General features: G+C 42.5%; 1 protein-coding gene and 1 pseudogene across 3 annotated transcripts; both read right to left on the bottom strand.

Moving 5' to 3' along the window:
* Positions 1–1,208: 1,208 nt before the first annotated feature.
* On the bottom strand, positions 1,209–27,891 carry LOC117347219. 3 transcript variants are annotated; one of them, XM_033917837.1, is made up of 7 exons: positions 27,732–27,891; positions 25,853–25,881; positions 12,280–12,395; positions 10,170–10,261; positions 8,970–9,090; positions 3,370–3,497; positions 1,209–1,505 (listed from the first exon to the last, which is right to left on the bottom strand). In XM_033917837.1, exons 1-7 carry the CDS (start codon positions 27,756–27,758, stop codon positions 1,467–1,469), a joined length of 552 nt encoding a protein of 183 aa, XP_033773728.1. In that variant the 5' UTR covers positions 27,759–27,891; the 3' UTR covers positions 1,209–1,466. The 3 variants fall into 3 exon arrangements, with proteins under 3 accessions (XP_033773728.1, XP_033773727.1, XP_033773726.1); XM_033917836.1 differs by lacking the exons at positions 25,853–25,881; positions 27,732–27,891 and adding an exon at positions 14,058–14,649 and having other exon boundaries at positions 3,370–3,488; XM_033917835.1 differs by lacking the exons at positions 25,853–25,881; positions 27,732–27,891 and adding an exon at positions 14,058–14,649.
* On the bottom strand, positions 24,756–25,843 carry LOC117347222 (annotated as a pseudogene).
* Positions 27,892–27,893: the final 2 nt, after the last annotated feature.

Genomic DNA, 27,893 nt, shown 5'->3' on the forward strand with positions numbered 1-27,893 from the left:
CTAGGTGATCCAAGCTTGTAGCCTTGAGTATCTCTACAGATCCTGGACATGGCCATTATTCTTTAACAGGCATCTCTAGTTTTTTCTTTCCCTTTCCTACCGTTTTTAACCTAATTGTTTTTCTTTTTTTTTTTTTTTTGTAAATAATTTTTATTCTTTTTAAATTCTTACATCAAGTGAAATACATGTATTACATTCAATTATGAAAAAACACTTGAAATTATCAATAAATGTTCTTACATTGTAAATTAAAGAAACCCTTTATCAAAATTTTATATCATACTATTATTACAATATTTTACCCTCCCTACCCCCTCTATATGCTCTATACATGTGTTATGATATCTGATCAGTAGAATAATTTGTCAATGGTCCCCATATTTTATTAAATTTTTTAATATAACCTTGTGGTAATGCCATTACTTTTTCCATTTTATATATATGACAAATTGAATTCCACCAGAAAGTGTAATTTAATTTAGTGTAATCTTTCCAATTCTGAGTAATTTGCTGAATGGCGACCCCTGTTAAAATTAATAAAAGTTTATTATTGTTAGCTGATATCGGACTCTGTGTTCTCATTGTTGTTCCAAATAATATTGTATCATATGATAGTCCAACATGATTTTCTAATAATTTATTAATTTGGGGCCAAATTAATTTCCAAAAGGAATTAATACAGGGACAAAAGAATAATAAATGATCTAATGTCCCCACTTCTATCCTACAATGCCAGCATCTATTAGATCTACTACTATCTAATTTCTGTAATCTTGTAGGGGTCCATAAAACTCTATGTAATAAAAACATCCATGTTTGACTCATAGATGCTGACCTTGTAGTATGTATTCTCCAGGACCAAAATTTTTGTTTTTCTTTATGAACAGATTGTATTTCTTTCCCAGCCTCTCCTCATGTTTTTAATATGTTTGTAGAAGTTGGTTTTTTATCATGTTTAGTAGATTTAGTTTTTTCTGTTAGTTATGTCTATTTCCCCTAACTCTGTCATTTTATTTTAATTGTACATCGCCTAGAATTTTGAATAGGCGATTAATCAAATTTAATAATAAACTTGAAACTTGAAACACACAACATACTAGAGCATGCCGCTGCTCATGTAATGCGGTGAACCGTAGCAGGTACCAAGCAGAAACCAGGTAGCTGCAGTCTCACCTCACTGAAATGAACACACAGAAGCAGAATTTAAACTTAACATTTAAACTTTATTTTCAAAACAAAACATGGGTTTTTGTCTCAGGCAGCAACGCATTCCACAATGTGCATCAAAGGATTTCACCACATGCCCAAGGCGTCGGAGGCTCATGGCCCTGGCAAGGGCATAGTAGAAGCACTTTGGTTGCACATTCTAGAGCTTGTTATTGCTTATTTTTCATAAAAGATGCTCGGTGGTAAAAATTTCTCCTCTGAGAGAGGGAAGACTTGAAGTGGTTTAAGCAGCATAATGCCTAATCTTCAGCCCTTTTTCCTGTATGCTCAGCTTCTTTCTGGAGAGGAAAGGGAAACCATTACTTATGCTGCCATGAGGGTTCACCAATGGAACTATCCCTATTATAGGATAGTAGGTTGGTCACTACTCAGCGGTAAGAACCTAATCTTTCTTTTAGGAGATATCTAAAGTAGGTTTTAGCAATTGGAGAAGTGGAACAGATTGGTATTTTGAATTATTTACCTACATTGATTATATGGTTAGCTCAGGAGGAGGAGTCTAATGTTTCTTTCAATTTAACTGTTTTCTTTGAGAATTCTTAAGACAACATTTCTGAGAGGGTTACACTCCTGGTCACTTTTTATTCTGAAAAAGGATAGAGCTGCTGTGTTGAAAATGTATTTAAAAAGGAAAGATTCCCTATTTTGTTTAGGGAAAAATCCAAATTTTTTCTGATGTAGCACGGGCCACTCAACAGCACTGCAAAGCCTTTCTTCAATTAAAGCCACGTGCTCTCTCATTAGGGGCTACTTTTTTGTGAAGATCCTCTGTAAATGTTTGATTCATTTGCCTAGGGTTACCATATGGCTCCAGAAAAGAGAGGACAGATTTAGACATCCAGGTTTTACTTCCTGAGGCAATGTCGGTCTGAAGGGCACAAGAAATTCCAAAAAAAAAAAAGGGATGAAAAACACTGAATAAAATAATAAAATGGAGAGAGCAGAATAAACATACTCCTGCTGGCATGCGTGCAGAAAGGAAAAACTGTAGGTGGAGCTAGAAAGCACAGAAGAGGCACAGAGAAAAAATCCAGAGTGGATACTTTCTGCAGATGGTATGCGGCCATTAGTGGCAAGGCTTAGAGCTGAGGCACCTCTAAAGATAAAAATTTGGGGAGGTGGGGGGGGGGAATAGGGGAAGGGACTCAACCAGTTGACTGTGGCACCACTTGGACTGCACAGCCCACTTGTACTACAGCCAAAAGTTTGTGTCTCAGTCTCCACCTGCTGGCCAGGGTGAGCTATTACCCATCAGTTTCTGTGCCGGTCTGGAGGGACGATAAAGAATAGATCATTCCCTGAGGGAAATACAAAATGGCAACTCAGGTATCAATTAAATCCAATGGGCTCAAAGGAGGAATGGGGGAAAGGGGGTAAGACATTCCCCAGAACTTAAAAGAGGCTCATGAAAAAGGACTAGAGGAGAGATTTCCTTATGCAGGCAGTCTGTAGTCTAAATTAAGTGGGAGTAGGTTTTATGTGGGCAACAGAAGAATAAATATACCATGCAAATCACAAAAAGACCTAGCAGGAGTTAAGGCAGCCAACAGAAGACTAACTGCCACAGAAATAGTTTAATAATGTATAGTGTAGTCCAACTATTTTTCTAAATATCTTATCCACTGAGTATGAAGGGCAGCTGCTGCTGGCAACCTCAAAAGCAAATTTGAAGGAATTTTGGTAGACTATACATTACCAGTTTTTTCCAACTGGATTAAAACAGATTATGAGACTCATGAGTCAAGCGCTTATACCAAAACACAAATCTGTGACCAGTACATGTTTATTTGTGTCATAATTTACATCCTCTAGTGGACACATTTAATACATATTGGGATTGCTTAACCCCGGTTTATTCACACACATTTTTTCATCAAAGATTTTATGGTATAGCTGATTTCTCTCTGGCGTTGCTTTTTGAAAGTCTCTTGGTCCACCTCTACACTTGATTGTTTCCATAGGGGCATTTGTCTCTTCTTGTTTGTTTTTTGACACTTATTTAATCACATAATGAGTTACTGAGAAAAGAACAGAAACTAGAAAGTGGACCTGGAAAGGAATCACTGATGTCTGCAGGATGGTCTGGGCATATGTCATCTCTACCACCTCAAGTTAATACTAACTGCAGGTACATTAGCTCACCTCATTGCTGACCATGCTTGTTTGATGTAGTAGAGCCTCAGACTGTCCCAACAATTCAGTCTCCATTTCATCCTCCTTCATCCAGAGCAGAGAAGTTTGGGACTTCACCATATGGGCTTCTATAGGGCCTCAAAAAAAAAAAAGAAACAAAAGAAAGAAGTTCAAGAGGAAAGGATGCTCCTTTTAGTCCTGTTCCCTTCCTCACAATAAAAAGTCACAAGGGGAAAATAGCAGTCACAGAGGCATACTGCTGTCATAAAACAATGGTAATCAGCAGAAGCTGAGGTAATGCAAAGAAAGATTAGGTTTTTACCTCAGTAATCTTCTTTCTTGTAGATGTGTCTAGTGGTCCTGAATATTAGGGTCTTTTATCTGAACTAGCAAGTTGCTTGTAGAAAAGTGTAAATCATGTTTTCAATGCCAGTGCTGCCTATATGTTTGGCTTTCCCTTGCCTCTCCTATTGTCACCTCTTCCCCTCCAACTCCTTCCCAGGGAGCTGCTCCTGTCCCCTCAGTTTGTAAAAAAAAAAAAGACAATCAAGTGGCACTGTAATAATAAGACATAACTGTAAGGAACAAAACAGGGGAAATTCCCCAACACTACAATCTTGTTCTGCTCTGTAACAAACATAATAAATAATATTATAACATCTGAACTTGTGCAACCAGCACTAAGACTTAAGCCAGACAGTATGGTTATAAGGATTTTCCTATGTGTCATCTTCTCTTTTTTTTATTCTCTCAGCTCCTCTGACAGACATGAGAATTTTTCAAATCTAGACTGATCCTAAGGCAGAAGGCAGGCAAAGCCTATACACAGAGTGGGGCTTCAGGACCACTAGACATCTGCAAGAAAGACAAATTAGGTTCATTCTAGTGCAATTTATCTAGTGGTCCTGAACGCTAGGGATGTACCAAAGCAGTTTCTAGAGTCTAGGGCAGGCCCGCTGAGCCTGCCTTCAAAACTGAAGACCTAAAAGCAGTATCTTTCCTGGCCACTACATCTACCTGGTAAAGGTATGAAGGGTAGACCATTTAGTTGCTCTACAAATCTTCTCAGGTGAGACAGCCCTAGTCTCAATCTAAGAGGCAGCAACCCCCTAGTGGAGTGCGCTTTCAACAAGATCAGTGGCTGTTTACCACAGCCTATATACACACACACAGAGGCAATGGCCATTTTAATTCATCTGGAGATCGAAGCTCTAGACGCCGACCTCCCTTTCTTGGCATGACTGGTCAGAACAAAAAGGTGATCTGAAAGGTGAAACTCATTGGTAACTTCAAGGTACCGAAGAAGAACTCGCTTGATGTCCAGCAAATGCAATGCTTTATCCTTTTTCTTAGACCCTGTAGGGCAGAAAGTGGGCAAATGGATTTCCTGATTGATGTGGAAGGATGAGACTACTTTGGCAAGAAGGACGGAACTGTGTGTAAACAGAGCCCTGCTTCTTTGATCCTAAGAAACGGTTCATTGCAGGAAAGAGCTTGTAACTCAGAAACGTGTCTCGTTGATGTAAATCGCCACCAGAAACACTATCTTGACTGTATGATCCAAAAGGGAAGCTTCCTGTAAGGGCTCATACAAAGCAGTACCGAGACCCTGCAACATGATGTTAAGGTTCAAGGAAGGGAAAAGGGAACGCACCAGAGGGCACAACCTCAGAGCCTCTTTAATGAATCGGGCGACATCTGGATGAGAGGCTAAGAAGCCTCTCTCCCACCGAGCTTCAAAACAGAAAAAGCCAGCTATTTGCACTTTCAGAGAACCTACCGAGAGCCCTTTCTGAAGTCCCTCCTGCAAGAAATCCAGGACTACCAAAATCAGGGCTCGCCAGGACTCCACATCCTTCATCGTACATCAGCACTGAAAGGACTTCCAGGCCTCAGCATAGTTGCCACCGTGTATGGCTTCTTAGTGCTGAGCAACGTGGTAAAGACCACGTCCAAATAACCTTTGCTTGTCAGGGTTGCCCACTCAAAAGCCATGCTGTAAGCCCAAAGTGTTCCAGATTCTCGATAGGAACCGGTCCCTGAGTGAGAAGATCCACTTGGACAGGCAGTCTGAGGCCTTTGTCTCTTTGTAGATGGACTAGGTTCACATACCATGGTCTGTGAGGCCAATCAGGCACCACTAGGTCTACCATACTAGGATAGATCACAGTCCTGCGCATGACATGACCCAGCAATGGGCACATGGGAAACACATACAAGAGTTCATTCTCTGGTCAAGGTTGAACTACCGCATCCAACCCCTCGCTTTCGAGCTCGTATATTCAGCTTTAAAAAATGTGGCACCTTGGTGTTCAACGCTAAGGCCATCAGATCCATCTGTGGAGGCCCCCACCATTGAACTCCTGTGGAGACAATGATCATACCCCAGGTTGAGAGTCTGCTCACTGAGAAAGTAAGTCTGCACATTTTCCACTCCTGCTAGGTGCACAGTGAGAAAGCCTGTGAGAGCCTCTGCCGACCGGAACAAGAGTTGAGCTCCTAGGCACAATGGAGTACTTCTGGAGCCTCCTTGCCTTTTGATATATGCTAGCGCTGTCACATTGTCCGAGAAGACTCCATCTACCTTGCCTTACAGAGAATTCTTCTGTGCCTGAAGTGCTAAACAAATGGCTCTGAGTTCCAGGCGAGTTATGGACCAGTGCTGCTAAGTCGGAATCCAATGCCACTGGACTGGGAGTCCGTTGTAGTGAAGGCTGACATAAGTCATTAGTATCTCCCAGGAGGAGATGCAAAGAGGCATGCCCCTGGAAAGGGCAGCTGACCTTAGTCATTACTGCAGGCTTCTCTTTGCTGTAGGTAGTGTTAATGCACCAGGAGAGTGACTGCTGTAGTGAGTCCAACTGAGGGGACCAGCGAGAGAGGAGAGATTCTTGGGGAGGTCTCAAGTTTGCTCTGGCCCAAGGAATTACATCTATGGTTGCTGCCATCGACTCCAAGACCTGCAGATAATGCCACACCATGGGAGCCAATCTCTGGAGCAGCTCCGAAATCTGCATCTGGAATTTCAGTCTGTGCAACTCTAGAAGAAACACTCGGCCCAAGGCCGTGTCAAACAAGACTCCCAGGTACTCCAGGTGCTGAACTGGTTCCAGCTGACTCTTGAATTTGACTACCCAGTCCAAATACTGGAGGAATTGCACCACTCTTAAAACTGCCAGCTTGCCTTCCTCCTTGGACGGAGCTCCGATTAGCCAATTGGCCAAATATAGATGTATCTGAATCCCAGCTTTGCGGAGGTGCACTGCTACCACTGCCATCACCTTGGTAAAGGTGCAAGTGCTGTGGCCAGACCAAAGGGGAGTGCAAAGATCTAGAAATGCTGCTCCAACACATGAAATAGCAAGTACCTCCTGTGGACCAGGAAAATGGGAATGTGAAGATAGGCCTCAGCCAGGCTGAGGGAAGCAAAAAAATTCCCCCCAGCGCCACTGTCACTATGATCAACTTCATTGACTGATTAGAACTAGAATTAGTCCTCAGTCATCTAAGCTTTTCTTTGGCAGGATGAAGTATATGAAGCCCAAGTCTGCACCGGGACCAGCTCTACAGCCTGAAGAGCCAGTAGCCTTTTTACTATAGCCCGAACTTTGAAGGCTCTCTCCTGCCAGCTGGAGAAGTTACAACGTGACCTGGATTATGTCTAGAACCCAGCAGTCTGCGCCAATCTGAGATCAGACCGACCAAAAGGCCAACAGTCTGCCCCCAATCTGGGAAAGCTTGGCCCCTGGCCTGGTGTCATTATGCTTTCTTAGTAGCTGATGAGGAGCGAGAGCCTGAGGCTTGCTGTCTCCTGACCCCACTGAATTTCTGATGCGCTTCCTGGTGGTGCTGTAGCATATACTCTTCTGCTGGAGGATTTTTTGAGAGTGGATTCAACCAGCAAAGACTGATGTGGCAATTGTGGCTTATAAAAGCCAGGACAAGAATGTATTCTGTACAATCTTTCTTGGAGCTATGGGAAGGGTGAGAGGAGTCTCCCAATTCTTAAACAGAGCTTCCTTAAGTAGACTGTGAAGAGGCAATTTGAGAAGCTCTTTAGGAGGTTCGTCAAATCTAACGCCTAAGGAGTTCACCTCTGGGCTCAATGTCTAACCCCGCACATAACTCCGTCTCAGATTCTAGTAGATACAATGGAATGCCGATTATCCGGACTAACCTTGGCAGAGGGTAGTCCGGATAATCAAAAATCTGAATGATTGGACATTAACACCGTCAGCGCACACCCCCTCCCCAAGAAAAGGCAGCATTCCCCCTCCTTCCCCATACAGGCACCACCAACCCTCTCCTGGACCCACAGGAAAGATCCCAGGCCTACCTTGTTTCCCTGGTGATCTAGCGGCATGCTGGGGCAGGAGCGATTCCTACTCACTCCTGACCATGCTCTTTCAAATGATGAAAATAGCCAACAAGACTTACAGGGGCAGTGTCGGCGCTGAAAGTCTCAGCAGCTATTTTTGTCGCTGATAGAGCATGGCAGGAGCAAGTAGGATCACTCCTGCCCAGTGTACCAATAGACAAACTAGGGAAACAAGGTAGGCCCGGAGTCCTTCCTCTGGAACCAGGATGGGGGGTTGGTGGCGTCTGTCTGGGAGGGAAGGGGATTGCTCTCTTTTCTTGTAGAGGGTGTGCTGACGGGGGGGGGAAAGTTTCCTGGTTTGGGGGGGGGGAGGGCTGGGCTGATGGCAGCAGTAGCAGAAGCAGAGAAGGAACACTAGTTGGAGGGAGAGTGATAGAAATGGTACTTTGGTGGGGAACTAAAATATAAACTGAGGCATTTGTTCCCCTCCACCCCCCCCCCGGAAGCAATCCAGATAATTGGCGTTCTACTGTACCTGGACTTGTCTGGAGGGACAATGAGGAAAGCTGGATTTATTTTTTAAAATCTGAAATAAACAAACCACCAAGAAACAAAAGCCTTCTCTGTGTAATTAATATGGCCATGTACAATATAAGAATTCCACAAGGAAAGGCCCTTTGCATTCTTCTCGCAGTTTGATTCACTGTTAGAATCCAGATAAATCTTGATATCTGCAGATGAGATTCTACCGCCAAACATCTCACCACATAGTCCAGAAAAGCTGGTTTCTTGATTCTGAAGAGATCTGAATGCTAAAGTTTTAAACATAGTTCTAAAACAGATCAGCAACCAGATTGGGACATCATTTTATTCAATTTTATAGTTCCCACCACCACCCAGCCTGGTCCTGACATGCTGACATTTTTACAGTGAGCCACCGTGGATAATAACTATAGCACTACCAGACGCATGCAGCGCTGTACATTAAACACACAAGAGATGGTCCCTGTTTGAAAGAGCTTACAATCTAATTATGACAGTGGACAAAACGATGAATCAATATAAGCTGCTCATGTAGGGAAATACAAAGGGATAAAGGGGTGGAAAAGGTAGAGGAGTATAGAGGGAATTACAGATCTCAAACCCAAAGAGGTAGTGGCAGGTCACATTCCAGAATTTGATCTCAGTGAAGAGGAAGCCAGTAATTGGGTTTCACGTTTTGCATGGTGCGGAACTTCACCAGTAATTAGATTTCACATTTCTCCTTAAGAATCAGGATTGTAGCACTTACCTAGGGCATTTTTAGACTGCATGGTGCTTGGGCACTGTGGCGAGATCAGTGCAGCTTTATAGTCAATGAGATTCATTGAACTCCCTTCCATCACTTCTGAATCTCCCATATTTACAGGAACCTATATAGAGGAAGAGAGGCATTCCACAGCTATAATTAGGGATGGGCTATCATTTGAAATGAATAATTTGCCAATAGTTCACAGTATGTGTGTATGGAAGTAATTCTGAAAAGATCACTTAAAGCTAGGTGCTGGAATGACGCATGCCAAGCCCAAATTCTATACTGACAATTACGGCATAATTGTCTTTGTAGAATACGCACCTATCTTTAGGCACAAGCACTTACACTAGCTCAAAGGTAAGATTAGGTTCTTACCTCGATAATCCTCTTTCTGATAGATGTGTCTAGGAGTCCTCCTGACTATAGGTAATATCCCCCAAATCGCAAGATTTGTTGCAGAAGTATGAAATTTACATTCTTCAACACTGCCTCCTTCTCCAGGGCTGTAGTTTCCCCTTCAGTTTTAACAAAGCAATCGATCACCACTACAACAGAAGAAATAGAAAGGAAGATCACAAGGAACATAGCCAATAATGCATCCAGCACCACCTCCCTGCTACTCGTGTTGGTCTTGGCACTCTCTGACATCACTTCCTTGTCCCATGACCAGGAAGTGACGTCAGGAGAGCTGAAGCTGGTGTGTGCTGCTCACAGTCGGAGAAGATTTCAAGAGATGGGTGGGAAAAGAGGATGAGATGTGCTGGTGCCACTGCCCCCACACAGATGGGGGCCTGGGGTGCTCCGCCACCCCTTACTATGCTACTGTTTGCACTGGTCCAACCTAACCATCATTCTTGATGGCTCCCATTTCCCCATGGCAAAAAGTACATACACTGTGGATAGCATACCTTTTTCTCTGCATAGGAGGAGGGAGAAGGTGCAAACATTTTTAAAGTAATTTCCTCATACATAAACATCTATTCAGACACAAAAATTATTTGGAAAAAAAATGCTAACAGGGAAGAAATTCAATGTCTAATACACAAATACAAAGAGAATAACAGTGGTACATACATCAAATCCTTATGCAGTTATCTAAATCAACCATCCATATTTGCTGTACCTATAATCAGCTATACAAAAGGGAAAAATGATCAGATATATTTGGTACACAGAAAAAAATAACCCCAGATGTACCGTGGAAACTTGGGATCTCTTCAGCTTATTACACATGTGCAGGAGTTTATTCCATGGTGACAGAGCCTTCGGAACTTCTTCAGGTGGGGTATCTGGAAAGGCAAGTCCAGAAATAATGAGACATTTGTTAATGCCATTAAATCTCAGCTCAGGATTCTCCCTCATTCCTTTCGTTGTATAAGAGACAGTCCCAAGCAGACAGAGGTGAGGTTCAACCAACCTGTAGCTAAGATGAGAACACTACAGTACAATAAAATAGAAAGTAACAATTTAACAAACTAAAAGGTAAAACATATTCTTACTTGTTAATTTATTCTAGAGAATGACATGGGGAAGGGTTTCCATGGTAAAACGCAGTTAGTCTGTGGGAATGGGAAAAAATGTGGCTGGTTTGCAGCAGGAACAAGGCCTTCTACACCCCGTAGGAGTGGTAAAAGGTCTTATTCCCGTGGCAAAAAAAATATTGCACCAGGGTCAGCAATAGCAGCAACACCTCCTCTCCCCACAGGTCAGCAGCAACACCCCAGCTCCCTTCAGATCTACCTTACCCACACAAGCTAGCCGTGCCAGGTCTAAAACTCTTCAGAGGCCTGTCAAACTTAAGAGCTGATCTCAGTCTACCCCCAGTAAAACTACAATAATCGGGTTCACACTTGAACCGGGGAAAGGACCAAAACACCATCATTGTGCAGGTCAAGAAGGTTGACTGCATTTAAAGCTCACAGTTCTTGGGTTAAAGATCACTATCAGGACCCATGAGGAAGGCAAAATACCACCGAAATACAGTCCCATGTAGGGTCCCGTGTTCATGGTAGATTCCATAAGCCAAGAGTATATGTTACAATTTCTGTCACAACTTTGACACAGAAGTTCTGCATTCAAGGGAGTTTGGAATTATCAATGATATTTTGAAAACAAATATTTGCACTTGAAATCTGTACGCCCAGTATCTTCTGTTTCACTTTTTTTGTTGAGGCCTGAAAAGAACCAGCCTTGAAAAGAGAATCTCCAGAAAACCCTCATGCAACAGCAAGGGAATCTCCAGTACATGCGGCGGTCAGGAAACCTCGGCCCTCCCTGCCGGCAACAATTGCGACAGCTGGGGAAGCCCCAAACCATGGGCGATTAAGGAATCTCAGGCTTCCCTACTGCCCACAGCCAACTGTCCCTTTGCGTTCACAGGGGAATCCCTCCTGCTGGCACCCGATGTCAACCCCAATGAGGGTTCCCCTTCACAAGGCCATGAACAAAGAGCACATACTGGCCGCATTGAGACTTCGGCGGGAGCACACTCAGCATTTCTTAGGCTGAGAAGTGCTCATTGTGAACCATGAGGCAGGCTCAAATAAACCGCCGGTTAGTTAAAAGGGAGAAAAATTAATGAATGAAACTTCCCTTCAGACCAGCACTAGAGAAAATCAATGGCTCTGCCTCAGGTTTTTGGGTTGTTTTTTTTAATTAAAATTTAATGCTTAAAGAAGCAGACCTCACTGGCTCTCCAAGCTGTAGTGTCTGCACCCTGGCAAGGCGTACAGCTGAGGCACCTTTAAATAAAAATTGGGGGGGGGAGAGGGAATGTGGGGGAGGGACTCAGCCACTCGAGAGTGACGCCCTTGAGGTTTAACAGGACCTCCATGGGCCCCAAGCTCAGCCTGGACAATAAAAAGGCCAGGAAAAGCCCCTAGAAAAACCCCCTAGAAAAGGCCTAGAAAAACAGGACAGCATAGGCTTACCATTCCACCTGCTGGAGACTGAGAACAGACTGATTCTATGAAGGACTGCCCAGTGTGTTCTCAGTCTCCACCTGCTGGCAGAGCAGTGTAAACCCATCCGTCTGTGCCAGTCTGGAGGGACGTAAAATAATTCCATTTACCACATTCTCTGCTCACAATCGTAGGGTACGTTTCTAATCCAGCATTCTTCTTCATGAACAGGGTTTAAAATACTGTACTAAAAATATAGAATTTAGAAAATCAGGACTAAGATCAATCTCACAGCCTGAAATTTATGTGACATTTTGTTCAGAGCTGCTAAATGAAAAAAAAAAAAAAATCATTTATTAATTTATCAAAGTACAACCTTTCCCTGAGCCAACTGTTATTCCTCTCACCTTTCAAAAGGCGCTCGCTCTCTTCTTCTGCACTGGAAACTTCAGCAGATATTTCCAGGGATCCCATGGCCATAGCAAGACTAGAGGTATCATCACTGGCACACAGGACCTGAGGACTTAAAAGAATGAAGCCTGAGCAAGGGACAGGAAGGAGTTTAGTCAATGACCACACACTGCTTCTAAGGTGGTCTCAGCACTACAGATAACGAGAAACCGGTGAGTCAGTCTTCTTTTTACATCACCTATTTGGAAAGCAGTCAAGGCATTTCTCAAAACGAGCAGCACTTTCTGCTTTTAGAATACAATGAAAAAAAGAAGCTGAAGACCTTGGACCAGTTTATTTGTTTTTTTAGGACCTGGAGGTACGTGCTCATCAGATTCAGTTCCTTGCAAGTTCTAGTTATTAGTGTTGTCCCTCTTCCCCACTACCACATTTCCTCCTCTGCTATTTCCAGCCCAAAGCAGAACTTGACCCCACCTCCACAAATGATTCCAGGTCATAAGACATGCAGTGCCAGTTTTGGTTTTGTTTCATTAGATGTAGGCATTAATAGTGCAGATCCCTCTTGAGAAGCAAAAATAAGTCTCTACATGCAGTGAGATGAGCATTTGCAAATATGACTGGCTGCCTACAACGCAGTTACAAGATGGTGCTTCTGTGCAGAAAGCAAGATCCTAGATCAGAGCTTCCTGCTGCCAATTAAATTTTCAGGAGACTGACAATGAATATGCAGGAAATTAATGTATGTATCTTTCATACATATTTATTAAGGATCTCCTGAAAACCTGACTTGTAATGGGATCATCGGGATAGAAAAATTATGCTCTAGTGCTAAATAATGAAGAACAGATGGGTCTGTTCTGATTGGTATCACAGTCAATGGGAAAAGTTGGATTTTGCATAAACCCAATTTATGTGCCATCATTGGATCCAGAGCCTGATTAAGCCACTAGAGCTGCACTAGAACTAGCTCCCTTTTCTGTCAGCAATTTACCAAAACATCCTCTGGATCCCCCAGTGGCTTTTAAAGTAGAAAGCACAGAATCTGGGGGTCCAGAGGATTTGGCTTCCTTTTCCTCTACTTTAAATGCCGCTGGGAGATTCAGAAGACACTTGGGTAAACTGCTGGTAGAGAAGAAAGGGTCCCATCATCTCAAAAGCCCCATCCTCCAGATCCTCTGATGTACAGACATGATTTAAGGTGAAGTGAGCAGGATCCAGAAGATCTGCATTTTATCCAGTCCTTGTCTTGAGAGAATGAATCATGTCTAATTTTACTCTAGAACATGCATGGGGATGGAGGACATCAGATCCAGAGGACCATGTATGTTGAGATAGAACTAGGACAGACAACAGGTTGTGTCCTCAAAATAATCCTACATTTTGGTTTTAAGGAAAAATGATATATTTCTCATTTTTAAGTTGAAAGCAGTAAACTTTGTGCCGTGTTTTTGTTTGTTTATTGAGAAGCTATACCCTCCCAGAGCTGCCAAATTACCCTTTCCAGGAGAGAGACTTTTTGGACAGTCCTGGATTTCTGCCAAACTCACCCTGGTGCATTATGGGACCTGCAGCACTGATTTCAATGGGTAGAATCATGGACTACAAACACTATGCTGCTTTGAGATACAAGTTTAAAACCAGGACGGGCCAAAAAGTCTTCCCCCCCCCCCTGGAATGGATAATCCTCCTGGCTATTCTCAAGTCCTCTAGTAACTTGAGCTCCTCCACAGCATGTGGTCAGATAACAGAAAGACCCTGTCACTCTCAGCCTTACCTCGCCTTAGATGCCTTCTCTCTCTTTTCCTTGCCAGGCTTCTCATTGCATGGCTCACTTGGGGCTCTCTCCACCAAACTTTTCCCCCTGTCCTCTTGGCCTTCCCCCTCCTGTTTCTCCCCCTGCACAGGTTCCTTCTGCTCTGAGGTTACCCCTGTACCCATCCAGTCCTGGGAGTCTCCCATCCACAGACCTGTGGCTTCCCCTAGCAATGGGGATCCACCCAGGCTGAGGGGGCCATCAGAACAAGACCCCAGACTCTCAAGCTTCATTGCTATTGGGCTGTGTCCCCGGGTTTCAGGGGTATCACCCTGCTCCTGGGGATCCTGGGCCAACTGGGGCCACTGTTTGGGGTCCCCAAGAGTCTCCCCGTCATCCCTATTCTGCAGGCGGCTCCTGCGGCCCACCAAGTTATGGAAGAGCTGAAGCATAGTTGACATGCTGAATTCAGGGCTCTATGTTGAACCCTTGTGCACAGGGAGCAGGACAGGCCCAGGCTAAGCCAGCAGAACTTTCCAGAAACCCTTCAGCAAGGGAGGCAAAGCTGGGATGCTCTCAGCCAATCCCTTTCCTCTAAGAAACTCTCAGCCAAACTCTGTCAAACCTGTGAGGCACTTGCAGCCAATCTCCTTTCACCTGAGAACGCTCAGCCAATCAACTTTAAACACAGAGGACAAACTGAAAACCAAGGGACTCACAGCCAATTCCTTTTCTCCAGGGAGCTCTCAGACCTGTTTCTGAGCCCAGAATCCAAAACAATCTATGCCCAATCCCCTTCATGGTGGAAATGGTCAGCCAATCCTCTTATTACCAGGAAATTCTTAGCCAATCCCCTAACTTTAGGCACAGGAAGTCTTAGAAGAGGCTGTCCACAGATTCCAGGGTCTGAGCTTCCACCTCAGTGCATTGTGGTATTTCTAGTTCAACTCTGCCCATTTCAAATCTGAACCACAGGAGCCCAAATACAACAGAAGAGATGAAAAAGCCAAGAGGACTGCTAGTCTCTTTCCAGAAAGAGGGCCACAGGACAGCTTTGATTAATGCTTTAAACTCTTTGCAGTGTAAATTCTTACTCACCCCTAGAGCTGCAGCATGGCTAAATTATCCAAGGTTAGGCCACTCCTTGTGTTGAACTGACATTCCAAAGCAGTGTGATGTCTGTAGTCCCTGATTCCACCTTGTTCAATCAGTGATGCAGGTCCCATAATGCACCTGGATGGGGCTGTCAGAAATTCAAAACTGAACTTAAATCTCATTCTTGGAATTCATTAACTTAGCAGCTTTGGGTTGCCACTTGAACACAGCATTTCCATAGCAGGTCCAGCTCTGCACAAAACAGCAACAATACAAATATATGTCAGTAAAGCAGACTGTCGCTGAAAATCTGGATAACTGTCAATAAAACGCATGCTCCGGAGTTAGCAAATGTAACTACACTGACTGGTTCTGTCTCCAGTGTATAAACAGATATGTAATTATGCCTTTCACATTCAAAATGTGAAATTAATGCATGCAATCGGGCAAACCAGGTTTGGAGTAAGGTGCAAACTGGAAAATGACAAGGGGACAAAGTTTGTCCCTCATCTCTGCCCCGTCCCCGCAGGCTCTGTCTCCATCCCTGCAAGCTCAGTCCCCATCCTTGCGGACTCTGGCCTCATCTGCACAACCCTGAAACACTTATTTTGCATTAAAATCTTTTTATTAAAGTATAAAAAGGGACAATACTCTGTACAACTGTTTATAAATCACAAACAGAGCATAAAGCCTTCCATTTCGATCTGGTCTTGGTACAATCTTCCCAAAGATTCAGGCCCCTATGCACAAAAGTTTTTTTTGTGGCAGTAAGTCGTTAAAGCACTCTTAGTGTAATTAAACTCTGGAATTAGTTACCGGAGAATGTGGTGAAAAATAAAATCAGGTAGCTTAGTTTTAAAAAGGTTTGGATAATTTCCTAAAAGAGAAGTCCATAGGCCATTATTGAGATGGCTTGGAGAAATCCACTGCTTATTTCTAGGATAAGCAGCATAAAATTTGTTTTACTACTTGGGATATAGCTAGGTACTTGGGACCTGGGTTGGCCACTGCTGGAAACAGGATACTTGGCTTGATAGACCTTCGGTCTGTGCCAGTATGCAAGTCTTATGTTCTTAAAGCTGTCCTGCTGATGCAAAAAAAAGGGTTTTCCGTGGCTACCCATCATCGTAGTAGCCACTGAAAACCCTAGGCAAATGCATTACAAGGAGTTCATAAGTTTTCTAGTATTCATAACTTCCCTCTCCTGCCTTTCCTAAGTATACATATTGAGATCTTTAAGTCTGACCCCATACGCCTTATTACGAAGACCGCACACCATTTTAGTAGCCTTCCTCTGGACCGACTCCATCCTTTTTATATCTTTTTGAAGATGCAGTCTCCAGAATTGTACACAATATTCTAAATAAGGTCTCACCAGTCTTATACAGGGGCATCAATACCTCCTTTTTCCTATTAGCCATACCTCTTCCTATGCACCCTAGCATCCTTCTAGCTTTCACCGTCACCTTTCAACTTGTTTGGCCACCTTAAGATCATCACATACTATCACACCCAAGTTCCGCTCTTCTGTCATGCAAATAAGTTCTTCACCCGATGTTCAGCTACAAAATGGGGGGATCACTGCTAGGGGTAAGCAACCTTGAAAGAGACCTGGGGGTGATGGTAGACACAATGTGCGACGGCCTCAAGGAAAGCAAATCAAATGTTGGGTATCATTAAGAAGGGTATCACGGCCAGGACGAAGGAAGTCATCTTGCCACTGTATCGTGCAATGGTGCGCCCACATCTGGAGTACTGTGTCCAGTACTGGTCGCCGTACCTCAAGAAGGACATGGCAATACTTGAGGGAGTCCAGAGAAGAGCGACTAAACTGATAAAGGGTATGGAAAACTTCTCATATGCTGACAGGTTGAAAAAGCTGGGGCTATTCTCCCTGGAAAAGCGGAGACTTAGAGGAGACATGATAGAAACCTTCAAAATCCTGAAGGGCATAGAAAAGGTAGACAGGGACAGATTCTTCACTCTGTGGGGAACCACAAGTACAAGGGGGCACTCTGAGAAATTAAAAGGGGGCAGGTTTAGAACAAATGCTAGGAAGTTCTTTTTCACCCAGAGGGTGGTGGACACATGGAACGCACTTCCGGAGGCCGTGATAGGCCAGAGCACATTACGGGGCTTCAAAGAAAGTTTGGATAGGTTCCTAGAGGATAGGGGGATTGAGGGGTACAGATAGTAGTTGAGGTAGGTTATAGGAATAGTCAGGGACCATTGCACAGGTGATGGGCCTGGAGGGCCACTGCGGGAGCGGACCACTGGGTGGGATGGACCTCTGGTCTGACCCAGCGGAGGCAAATTCTTATGTTCTTACCCCCTAAACTGTACAATTCTTTCTGGGTTTTGCAGCCCAAATGTATGACCTAGCATTTTTTAGCATAAAATTTTAGCTGCCAAATTTCAGACCATTCTTCAAGCTTCGCTAGGTTTATCTTCATGTTCTTCGCACCATCCGGGGTAACTACTGTATTGCAGATTTTGGTATCATCCACAAAGAGGCAAATTTTATCTGACAGCCCTTGAGCAATATCATTTATAAAAATGTTAAAAAGAACAGAATCTTGAGGCACACCACTGGGAACATCCCTTTCCTCAGAGCGATCTCCATTGACCACTATCCTCTGTCGTCTTCCACTTAACCAGTTCCTGACCCAGCCTGTCACTTTGGGGCCCATCCCAAGAGCACTCAGTTTATTTATTAGACATCTGTGTGGTACACTGTCAAAGGCTTTGCTAAAATCTAAATACACCACATCTAGTGCACTCCATCTATCCAATTCTCTGGTCACCCAGTCAAATAAATTGTTCAGATTTGTCTGACAAGACCTACCTCTAGTGAATCCATGTAGTAGTAGTAATAGTAGTAGTAGAGAGAGCAGATACCTTATATACTTTTTCAAGAATGTTAACACACTTTCCTAGGACTGATATAGTTTATTTTGCAAAAACATTTGATATAGTGCTGCATATAGTGCTGATTTCAAAGGAAGAAAGATGGGAGTGAGGAATATTTCCAGCTGGTTAGAAATTGGCCAAAAAAGACAAAAGGCTACAATTGCTAGTTCAGTGTTTCTCACTCCTGTCCAGTTGCATTTTCAGGACAGCCGTAATGAATATGCATGAGATACATTTGGATACGCTGGGTCTCCAGTGTAGGCAAACTTGTCTTATGCATATTCATTATGGCATTTTGAAAACCAGACTGGTTAGCATAATTCCAAGAGAGTACTGGAAAACACAGCTTTAGACTAATGGGCAGAAAACTGGCAGGTGAGGTAAAGAGCAGATGTACCACCGTGAGCAGAAAAAGATTTACATATTCAATGCCAGGCATAATCCAGGCACCGGTATTCAATATCTGGATCCTTGGTGGCTGATATTCAGACCAGTAACTGGATAAAGTTAGGACAGCCTTTTTGCTTTCCTAATTTTATGCAAAGACTCACCCCCTCTTTTACGAAGGCATAGCGTGGGTTTTAGCGCTATGCCTTCGTAAAAGAGGGGGTCAGTTAGTGGAAGATTAAATTTTAAAACCAGAAGTGACCAAAAAGTTTTCTTCTTGGAACTGGGTCTTCTGGCAATGCTAAAAAACTGATGGAGCTCAGGTCCAACATTTGGGTTATTCAGGCAGAAACAGTAGCAAAACCTAAAGTCTCTGGAGTCTCTAAAACATGGTGAAATGAAGAAAACAAATGGGATACAGCACTGCCGGGGTACAAGCTCTATCGCCAAGATCTGTATATTCCCAGATTCAGAAAGGGGTGCAAAAAGAGTCAAACAAAAGACTCGGTGTGGATAACTAAAATAGTGAAGGAAGCAATAGGCGATAAGAAGAATTCTTTCAGGAAATGGAGAAAGGACAAAACTGAGGAGAACTGGAAAGAGCACAGGAAGTATCAAAAAGAATGTCACCGTGTGGTTCGAAAAGCCAAAAGAGAGTATGAAGAGAGGCTAGCCAGGGAAGCACGAAATTTCAAACCGTTCTTCAGATATGTTAAAGGGAAGCAGCCGGCTAGGGAGGAGGTGGGACCGTTGGACGATGGAGACAGGAAGGGAGTGGTGAAGGAGGAGAAAGAAGTGGCAGAAAAACTTAACATGTTCTTTTTGTCTGTATTTACAGAAGAGGACACATCCAACATACAGCAAACTGAGCAAATCTTCAATGGAGACCAAGCAGAAAAATTAACAACCATGGAGGTAAGCCTTGAAGACGTACACAGGCAGATAGAAAAATTAAAAACTGACAAATCCCCAGGTCCGGACGGAATTCACCCAAGGGTTCTGAAAGAACTAAAGGAGGAAATAGCAGAACTACTGCAGCAAATTTGCAATCTATCCCTGAAAACAGGCATGATCCCGGAGGATTGGAAGATAGCCAATGTTACGCCCATCTTTAAAAAGGAATGAAGAGGTGACCTGGGAAACTACAGACCGGTGAGTCTGACCTCGGTTCCAGGGAAAATGGTGGAAGCACTGATAAAAGACAACATCGATGAGCATTTTGAAAGGAATAAACTTCTGATAACCAGCCAACATGGATTCTGCAAGGGGAGATCGTGCCTAACAAACTTATTGCACTTCTTCGAAGGAATTAACAAACGGATGGACAAAGGAGACCCCCATAGACATCGTATATCTAGATTTCCAAAAAGCCTTTGATAAGGTACCCCATGATCGCCTACTTCGGAAACTGAAGAACCATGGGGTGAAAGGAGACGTACTTCTCCAGCCCCTTGACCATCTTGGTCACTCTTCTCTGGACCCTTTCAAGTAGTACCGTGTCCTTCTTCATGTATGGCGACCAGTGCTGGACGCAGTACTCCAGGTGAGGGCGCACCATGGCCCAGTACAGCGGCATGATAACCTTCTCCGATCTGTTCGTGATCCCCTTCTTTATCATTCCTAGATAAAAAGTTCATGCCTTGAAGTTGCTTCCTGCAATACTTAACCTGAAGTTCCCCTGGTCTCCTGTACAGGACAGAAACTCAGCAGGAATCATTGTGTACAGGGCGTCTCCCAGACTGCCCTAGAGAATGCATACTAAATAGGTTCCAGTGAGTCAGTATCAATACAGACAATATTTCTTTCTCTCTCAGAAAGATCTAGGCTTAGCTGGCACTTGAGGGGTTTGTTTATTTGATTTTACTTTGATGTTTATTGACTTTTTTTTCTAAAGCATATATGTACAGTTTGCAATGTTTTTTGATTTACATACACAGAGTGGAGGAGCAGCCTAGTGATTAGAGCAGCTGCCTCAGCACCCTAAGGTTGTGAGTTCAATTCCCACTGCAGCTCCTTGCGACTCCGAGCAAGTCACTTAACACTTCGTTGCCCCCAGGTACAAAATAAGCAACTGTCTAAAATAGGTAACTCACACAGAAAAAGCGACATATCAAGTTCCATCCCCTTTACCCTTTAGATTGTTGTGGTCCAGTCCAATGTCTCATGCACATAGCTTTCTGTACATTGAGTTTTCATTACATAATGAGCATTACAGTGCCTTTAGACATCCAAAGAATTCATCATACGTAATCATCAGAAGCTGAAACTACTACCAAAGTAAACAATGACTATTGCTGAGTGTTCTTTCTATTCAAACAGCGGCACTCACTAGGTGGCTCAAAATATTGTCTTGCATGTTTCCTGGCTCTCATGCCTTTCTTTTTTAGGAGGGGAGTTAATCTCAATCATTGTTTTACCACTTGTTTTGTTTTATTTTATCATTCAAATTTCATTTAAATTTCCCCAGAATTCTATTGCTTCAACGGTTCTCCCTCTGCATCTATTCCTATCTCCCCTCTTTTTAACCTTTCAAATTCCTTTAGATCATTGTAATCTTATTAGAATGTTTATTTTCTTATTTTTCTCCTCTATCTCTATTTTCTTTCTTTATTACTCTTCTAATTGTCATTTTTCCTGGTACTTTAGTTAGATTGTGAGCATTCGGGACAGTAAGGGAATTTCTAAGTACCTATCTTACTTATAATTTTAATGCACCAATATATTCATTGCAACCCGTTCTGGGCTCTTTTGTGAGGACGGGCTAAAAAATCAAATAAATAAATAATAATTCACAGACCATTTTCATATTCTTATCTATCTGTCTATACAAATAATAATTCAAGTTTCAAGTTTTATTAAAATTTGATAATCTTAATACAAAGCGATGAACAAGTCTAAAAAACATGTAACACATTTCGCATTACGGGGAGACGGCCTCATTAACAAAGACAAACGATGGACATGAACAAACCCATAGGGAAATGGGGGAAGCAATACAATATGTGACAATAAAGGAAACGAATAAGGAAAAAAATTATATGGAAGGAAATGACGACTACTAAAAATCTGGCAAAGATTAAAATGGTAGTGAAAAAAAAAAATTAGCAGTTAAAAGCATTTTTAAAAAGAAAGCATTTCAATTTGCTTTTAAATCTGTCAATAAGATATTCTTCCCTTATATATATTGGAAGGGAATTTCACAGTTGTGGGGCAACGACAAAGAAAATATATAGCCTCCGGGTATTAATAAATTTCAGAGAAGGGATAACAAGCAAGTGTTGGTCGTTAGATCTAAGTGATCGGGCGGGAGTATAGGGTGTTAATACTCGTTCGATAAAGCGAGTTTTATAAAGTATTGATTTAAGAGTTAATAGACAGATCTTATAGGTTATTCAGTGTACTACTGGGAGCCAATGAGACTTCTCGAGAAGTGGGGTAACGTGGTCGAATTTTTTTGCTTTCCATATAAGTTTGATTGAGCAAAGCATTACAGTAGTCAATTCAAGATATGACCAGTAATTGTTGTGTGGTTTTATTGTATTTTAACATGTAAACTACCTAGATGGTCCTCTAACAAGAATTATATCAAATAAACTTGAAACTTGATAAAATGTACTGAGGAGTCAGAGTGGTGACTATCTGTTAGGAACCAGCAGGGTATGTATCTGGGGACAAGAATGCATACACACTGTGCTGAGGTGCACACCCTCTGATTCCTGTAGCACCCAGGATGGAAGAAGGTTTTTAAACAGCTCAGCCCTCCATCCCAGACAGCAGCTCATCCAGATGAGTTAATGGATCCAGTAGTATTACAGAATCCCCTTGAAGCAGTGGAGTAGCTAAGGGTGGGCATACACCCATCTATTCTTGGCTCAGGTTCATCTTGTCTGCCCTTCCCCTCCCCCACCAAAAAAATGGGGGCCACTTCTCTTCCTCTTTTCTGCTCCCAGATCTAGTATTTTTCTCCCTGCCCGTGGTCCAGCAACCCTCCTCTGAAATCCCCCTATCCAATCTACCTCTGCACCTTCACAGACGGCACAGCAACACACATCTACTACCTGTGCTGGCCTCAAAGGCTTCTCTCTGCCAAGTTCCACCCTCACTGACATCATTTCCTGTTTCCTCTCTAGCAGGACACCCGCTACTTCCTGCGAAGATGCTAAGGTAAACTAGGAAGAGGGGCTTTAGAGGGAGTTGCCAGTCTGTGGGTGGGTGATAAATGCCTGATCCAGAGCAGAGGAAGAAGAGAGACATATAAGACAAGGGTGGGGGAGTTCCGAAAGGCTCACACATCTTAACTATGGGCCCACCCAAAATGACAGGTCTGGCTATGCCATTGCCCTGAAGAAAGAGAAGGGGAATTAGGATGTATACTGCCTTTTCTGTGGTTACGCACACAAAGAAGTTTACATATATACAGGTACTTATTTTGCACCTGGGGAAATAAAGGATTAAGTGACTTGCCCAGGGTCACAAGGAATAGTGTTGCCTAATGATGGTTTTAGGATGAATTGTACTGTGAGGATCTTTGAAACTATGGCTTTTTAAGATGTAACTACTCATGTGTAATTTAAGATGTTTGTATAAGTCTTGTTTGTTCCATTTTGTGTATATTATTTTTGTAAGGCTGCCTAGGAATAGGCGGTTGACAAATGTTTTAAAATAAATAAATACATTTGATTCCACAACTTCTGGGTGCAGTAGCAGCAGCTCTACCAAGGGGCCACTCCTAGGCAGAAGGATGAGGAACAAGCGGGCACTGACAGTGAACGGTGAAGGGGGCCACAGAAATACTCCTCTCCTATTGGTGTTGTTAAGTACTGTTGAGTCAGTGTAAATACATTGTGACCCTCTGTGTTCACAGCAAACTGCGCTTTGGTCAGGTGACTAATTACAGTAAAACCTTGGTTTACAAGCATAATTCGTTCCGAAAACATGCTTGTAATCCAAAGCACTCGTATATCAAAGCGAATTTCCCCATGGGAAATAATGGAAACTCAGACGATTCATTCCCCAACCCTAAAACTTTAATACAAAATACTAAACGTACTTATATTACAAGACCTCGCTCATTTAGATCAGTCACTACACACCTGCAGCGTCAGAGAGAGAAGAATCATCGGCTCAGTTGTGATGATGTGACGCATGTATACTGCATATACTTGTATTGCAAAACTTTGCTCGTTTAGAACAGTCACTACAATCCCGCAGTGTCAGAGAGAGAAGAACCATCGGCTCAGTTGTGATGATATGACGCATGTATACTGCATGTACTCGTATTGCAAAACTTTGCTCGTTTAGAACAGTCACTATACACCTGCAGCATCAGAGAGAGAAGAACCATCGGCTCAGTTGTGATGATGTGACGCATGTATACTGCATGTACTTGTATTGCAAAACTTTGCTCGTTTAGAACAGTCACTACAATCCCGCAGTGTCAGAGAGAGAAGAACCATCGGCTCAGTTGTGATGATGTGACGCATGTATACTGCATGTACTCGTATTGCAAAACTTTGCTCGTTTAGAACAGTCACTATACACCTGCAGCATCAGAGAGAGAAGAACCATTGGCTCAGTTGTGATGATGTGACGCATGTATACTGCATGTACTTGTATTGCAAAACTTTGCTCGTTTAGAACAATCACTACAGTCCCGCAGCGTCAGAGAGAGAAGAACCATCGGCTCCGTTGTGATGTGTGTATACTGTATGTACTTGTATTGCAAGACCTTGCTTGTATATCAAGTTAAAATTTAATAAAATGTTTTGCTTGTCTTGCAACACACTTGCAAACCAAGTTACTTGCAATCCAAGGTTTTACTGTATTGAGAGTGGAATCCTTAACTGCTGCTTGTCTTCTTCCTTTGTGCTGAACTTCAGCATTATCATATATGATGTCTTTCTCTAATGATCTTTTACTTGATATGATGTGTACAAAGTATGAAAATCAACATCTTGTCATTTGTGCTTCCTAGGAAAGCTGAGGTTTGATCTCCTCTCCTACTGATTTGTTCTTCAGGCAGACCATGGTATATGCAGAATTCTTTTCCAGAACCATAATTTAAAGGCATTGATTGTCCTCCTGTGTTGTTTCTTCATTGTCCAGCTTTCACATCCATATGGCAATATTGAAATGGCCTGGACAAGTCAAATCTTTACATGTAGAGTCAGATATTTGCACTCAAAGATTGTTTCTAGGATCTTCATTAATGTTCTGCCAAGAGCAATATGTCATTGGATTTCTTGACTGTTTGTTGAGTCAAGCATATTGAACTTATTTGTATAGTAGAAAGAAAGTGGGGAAGGAACTGTACACATCAACCTGGGATAAAGTAGGGTTTATTAAATGCAATCAACTATTTAAAAAAACATATGATATAAAAACCAATTTAACTTGCAGACCCAACTAGGCCCGTGTTTTGGTTTCGTAGTAGAAGCCTGCCTCAGGGGTACAGGTGGCAATCCAACAGATGGTGCTCAGGTACTTCATAAACAACAAAACACCCAGTTCTCCCTCTCTTTAGCTCAATGATGTAACATTAATCAAATTGATACGCTTCTCTCACAGCTCTCATTCTGCCTGGGGTTTATGGTTTTCGTTGCAGTATATCACAGAAAATGTTATCCAGGAGAACATCTTTCCTCGGCTTCAGCTTTATTGTATTGGAATCAGTGTGAACTCCCTGTATGTCAGATGTTCTGAGTAGAACTTCAAAATAACAAAACCAAATACATTCAAAAACTATTAAGAGTCTCTCACCATCCAGGTTTTGAATGTATTTTGTTTTGTTATTTTGATATTTTGACATTCAGCTGAGTAGAACTTTGACATCATGGCCAATTTTCAGCAACTTTCTCGGGAGAGGTCTCTTTCCTGTTCTTCTTTAGTCTTGCAGCTTCCAGTGCTCTACCATTATTTTTAAAAACCTGCTGTCTTGTTCAATGTAGTGTTCTGAACAGCTGTAAAACTCTGTTGTGCCCAAACCCTTTGCTACAAGATCCTAGGAGTCCCTCTCGCTCGTTCCGCCTTCTTAAATCTCTTCTACCAAGCATTCTAGTGATTTGGCGTACAAATTCAGCTAGATCCGAAAATCACTATGAAAGACTGGGCCCTGCAGAAGGTTATTATACTCTGTGATGAGGATTTTGATGAGTATCAGAGTATAATAACCTCCTGCAGGGCCCAGTCTTTCATAGTGATTTTCAGATCTAGCGAAATGGTATCAGTATGAAGAAAAAGTGGGCACTTCAGATGTTTCAGATCACTTTTAGCCAGTAAGGTAATATCATTAGCATAGCAAAGGTTGTTGAGTCTTCTACCAATTTTCACACCTTTTGTTTCTTCATACAGTCCCGTTCTGAGAAGATCTGTTCTTTGGCTATCCATACTGGGGTCATTTTTACATGTATCAATGTGATACTTACATGGAGCTCTGATGAGGTTTCATTGAGACCTGCAATTGTAGAAGCAGATAATCAGGGAGAAGCTTTTAGAAACATTCAATAAAAAAAGGAGAACCTATGTTTTAAAATGAATTAAGAAAATAAATAAGCCAACATCCTCACAATATACAATAGCTGGAATCTTCAGGACTTCAGAGGTGAGATTCTCAGAATGAAATCAGTGAGATTCCTGATTCACCACAATCTTCATTAGTCCATTGTTTTTCTCAGTAGTTCATATTGAGTATTATTAAGCATTTAAAGTAATTGGTGGAAAAACAGTGAACTAATGAAGATTGTGGTGAATCAGCAGTCTCACTGATTTCTGAGAATCTCACCTCTGAAGTCCTGAAGATACTCTATTGAGTATTGTGAGGATGTTGGTTTATTTATTTTCTTATTTAAATATTGAACGTCTTTATTGAAATAATTTGGAAGAGCATCATTTGAGGACTATTAAAATTAATTAAACCATTATCTCTCTTCAGTATAGAGGCTTTATACTGACCAATTTAAATCATGGAGTAATGCATTTATTTAATCGTATCATGCAACCAATTCTGCTTTAAAAGAACTGCCATCTCCGGATCAGACCTTCGGTCCATCAAGTCCGGCGATCCGCACATGCGGAGGCCCAGCCAGGTGTACACCTGGCGTAATTTTAGTCACCCATATCCCTCTGTGCCTCTCGTAAGGAGATGTGCGTCTAGTTTGCTTTTAAATCCTAGAATGGTGGATTCTGCAATAACCTCCTCTGGGAGAGCATTCCAGGTGTCCACCACTCGTTGCGAATGAAGATGGATGAAGAATTATCATGCTTAAAAATGATCATATGCTTCCAGCTGTGTAGAGACACTGTATTCACAGAAACTTAAACCCAGAGCAAAACTAAGAAATTTCCTGCTACTTATCACACAAAAACATTTGTGCCACAAACTCCACTACTAGGCACTTTGTGAAATAATATAAAACCCTATAAAGATATATACAAACTTATCTAGCAAACCGTATTAGCACTAATTTCCAGGACAAGTTGGTAGTGTATACCTGGCATGGCAGGAACTTGGGGCAGAGCACCCCCTCCTGCGAGCACTGGGGGAGGTGAGTGGAGCAATTGCGGGGCTGCATTCCACATACATGCATGCGACTATTGATTCTGCAGGTCTCCAGCCCCCAAACAGGAAATTGATGTGAGAGGGAGCAGGGACTGGTGGAGCCAACGGCCACGTGCATGCAGACCACTCCACGGACCCCTATTACCTGCAACCTGGCCAGACCCCCCCCCCCCCCCCCCACTGCCCTGCCCTTGGTATGCTAAAGCCAGGTGGCAACAACCCTACTTCTTATGAAAAGGGAAGAACTGTACTGCAAATATTGCACCAGATCCTAGAGCACCAATATTTATGTACGGAAAATATAACAAACTAAGCAAAACTAAACCTTGAGCTTATATACCAACAAGCAAGACTACTAAAGAACACCCCCTCCCCCCCATACTAAACATCTTTTCCAAAATACAGATCACTGATAAACCTTCAGCAAATACTGAATATAGAATTTGTGCTCACGAATTAGAAAAGAGTGAAAAGGAAACCACAGAGAATGACTCTGCATGCAATTCAAAGCTACAAAACCAAATGCATTTCCTATTGTACTTGGAAAATGTACTGTACATTTTCCAAGTACAATAGGAAATGCATTTGTTTTTTTAGCTCTGTGACGTCACATTTCCAAAAGCTGACAGAGAAATTAAGACTTACTACCAAAGAATGATCAGGAAATAAATATTCATCATACTACTGAGCATTAAAAAACAACAACAACCGAGAAACAGCAGTTAGAGAAGCAAAATATAACTTGCCACTTTGCCAGAGAAAACACTGCACATCTCCCGGGTCGCAAAATGATTTCTGTACTTGGCTTTAAGTAAGTATCTGGCAACATAAGCGCAAACCGTAATGCCGGTACATTCCCTGCGCCTCAATCTTTGGTAGCCTGAGTTGCAGGAGCACGCAGAGGCCAG

This window comes from Geotrypetes seraphini, chromosome 13 (assembly GCF_902459505.1).
Source record: "Geotrypetes seraphini chromosome 13, aGeoSer1.1, whole genome shotgun sequence".
Taxonomy (NCBI): Eukaryota; Metazoa; Chordata; class Amphibia; order Gymnophiona; family Dermophiidae; genus Geotrypetes; species Geotrypetes seraphini.

Coding starts and splice junctions, on each gene's coding strand:
- LOC117347219 (XM_033917835.1), bottom strand. CDS start 14,497: ATGTCAACTATGCTTCAGCTCTTCCATAACTTGGTGGGCCGCAGGAGC. Junction 3,498..8,969: donor GCAGTCTAAAAATGCCCTAG/GTAAGTGCTACA, acceptor TTTTTTTTTGAG/GCCCTATAGAAGCCCATATG. Junction 1,506..3,369: donor CAAGCATGGTCAGCAATGAG/GTGAGCTAATGT, acceptor TTTCCTCTCCAG/AAAGAAGCTGAGCATACAGG.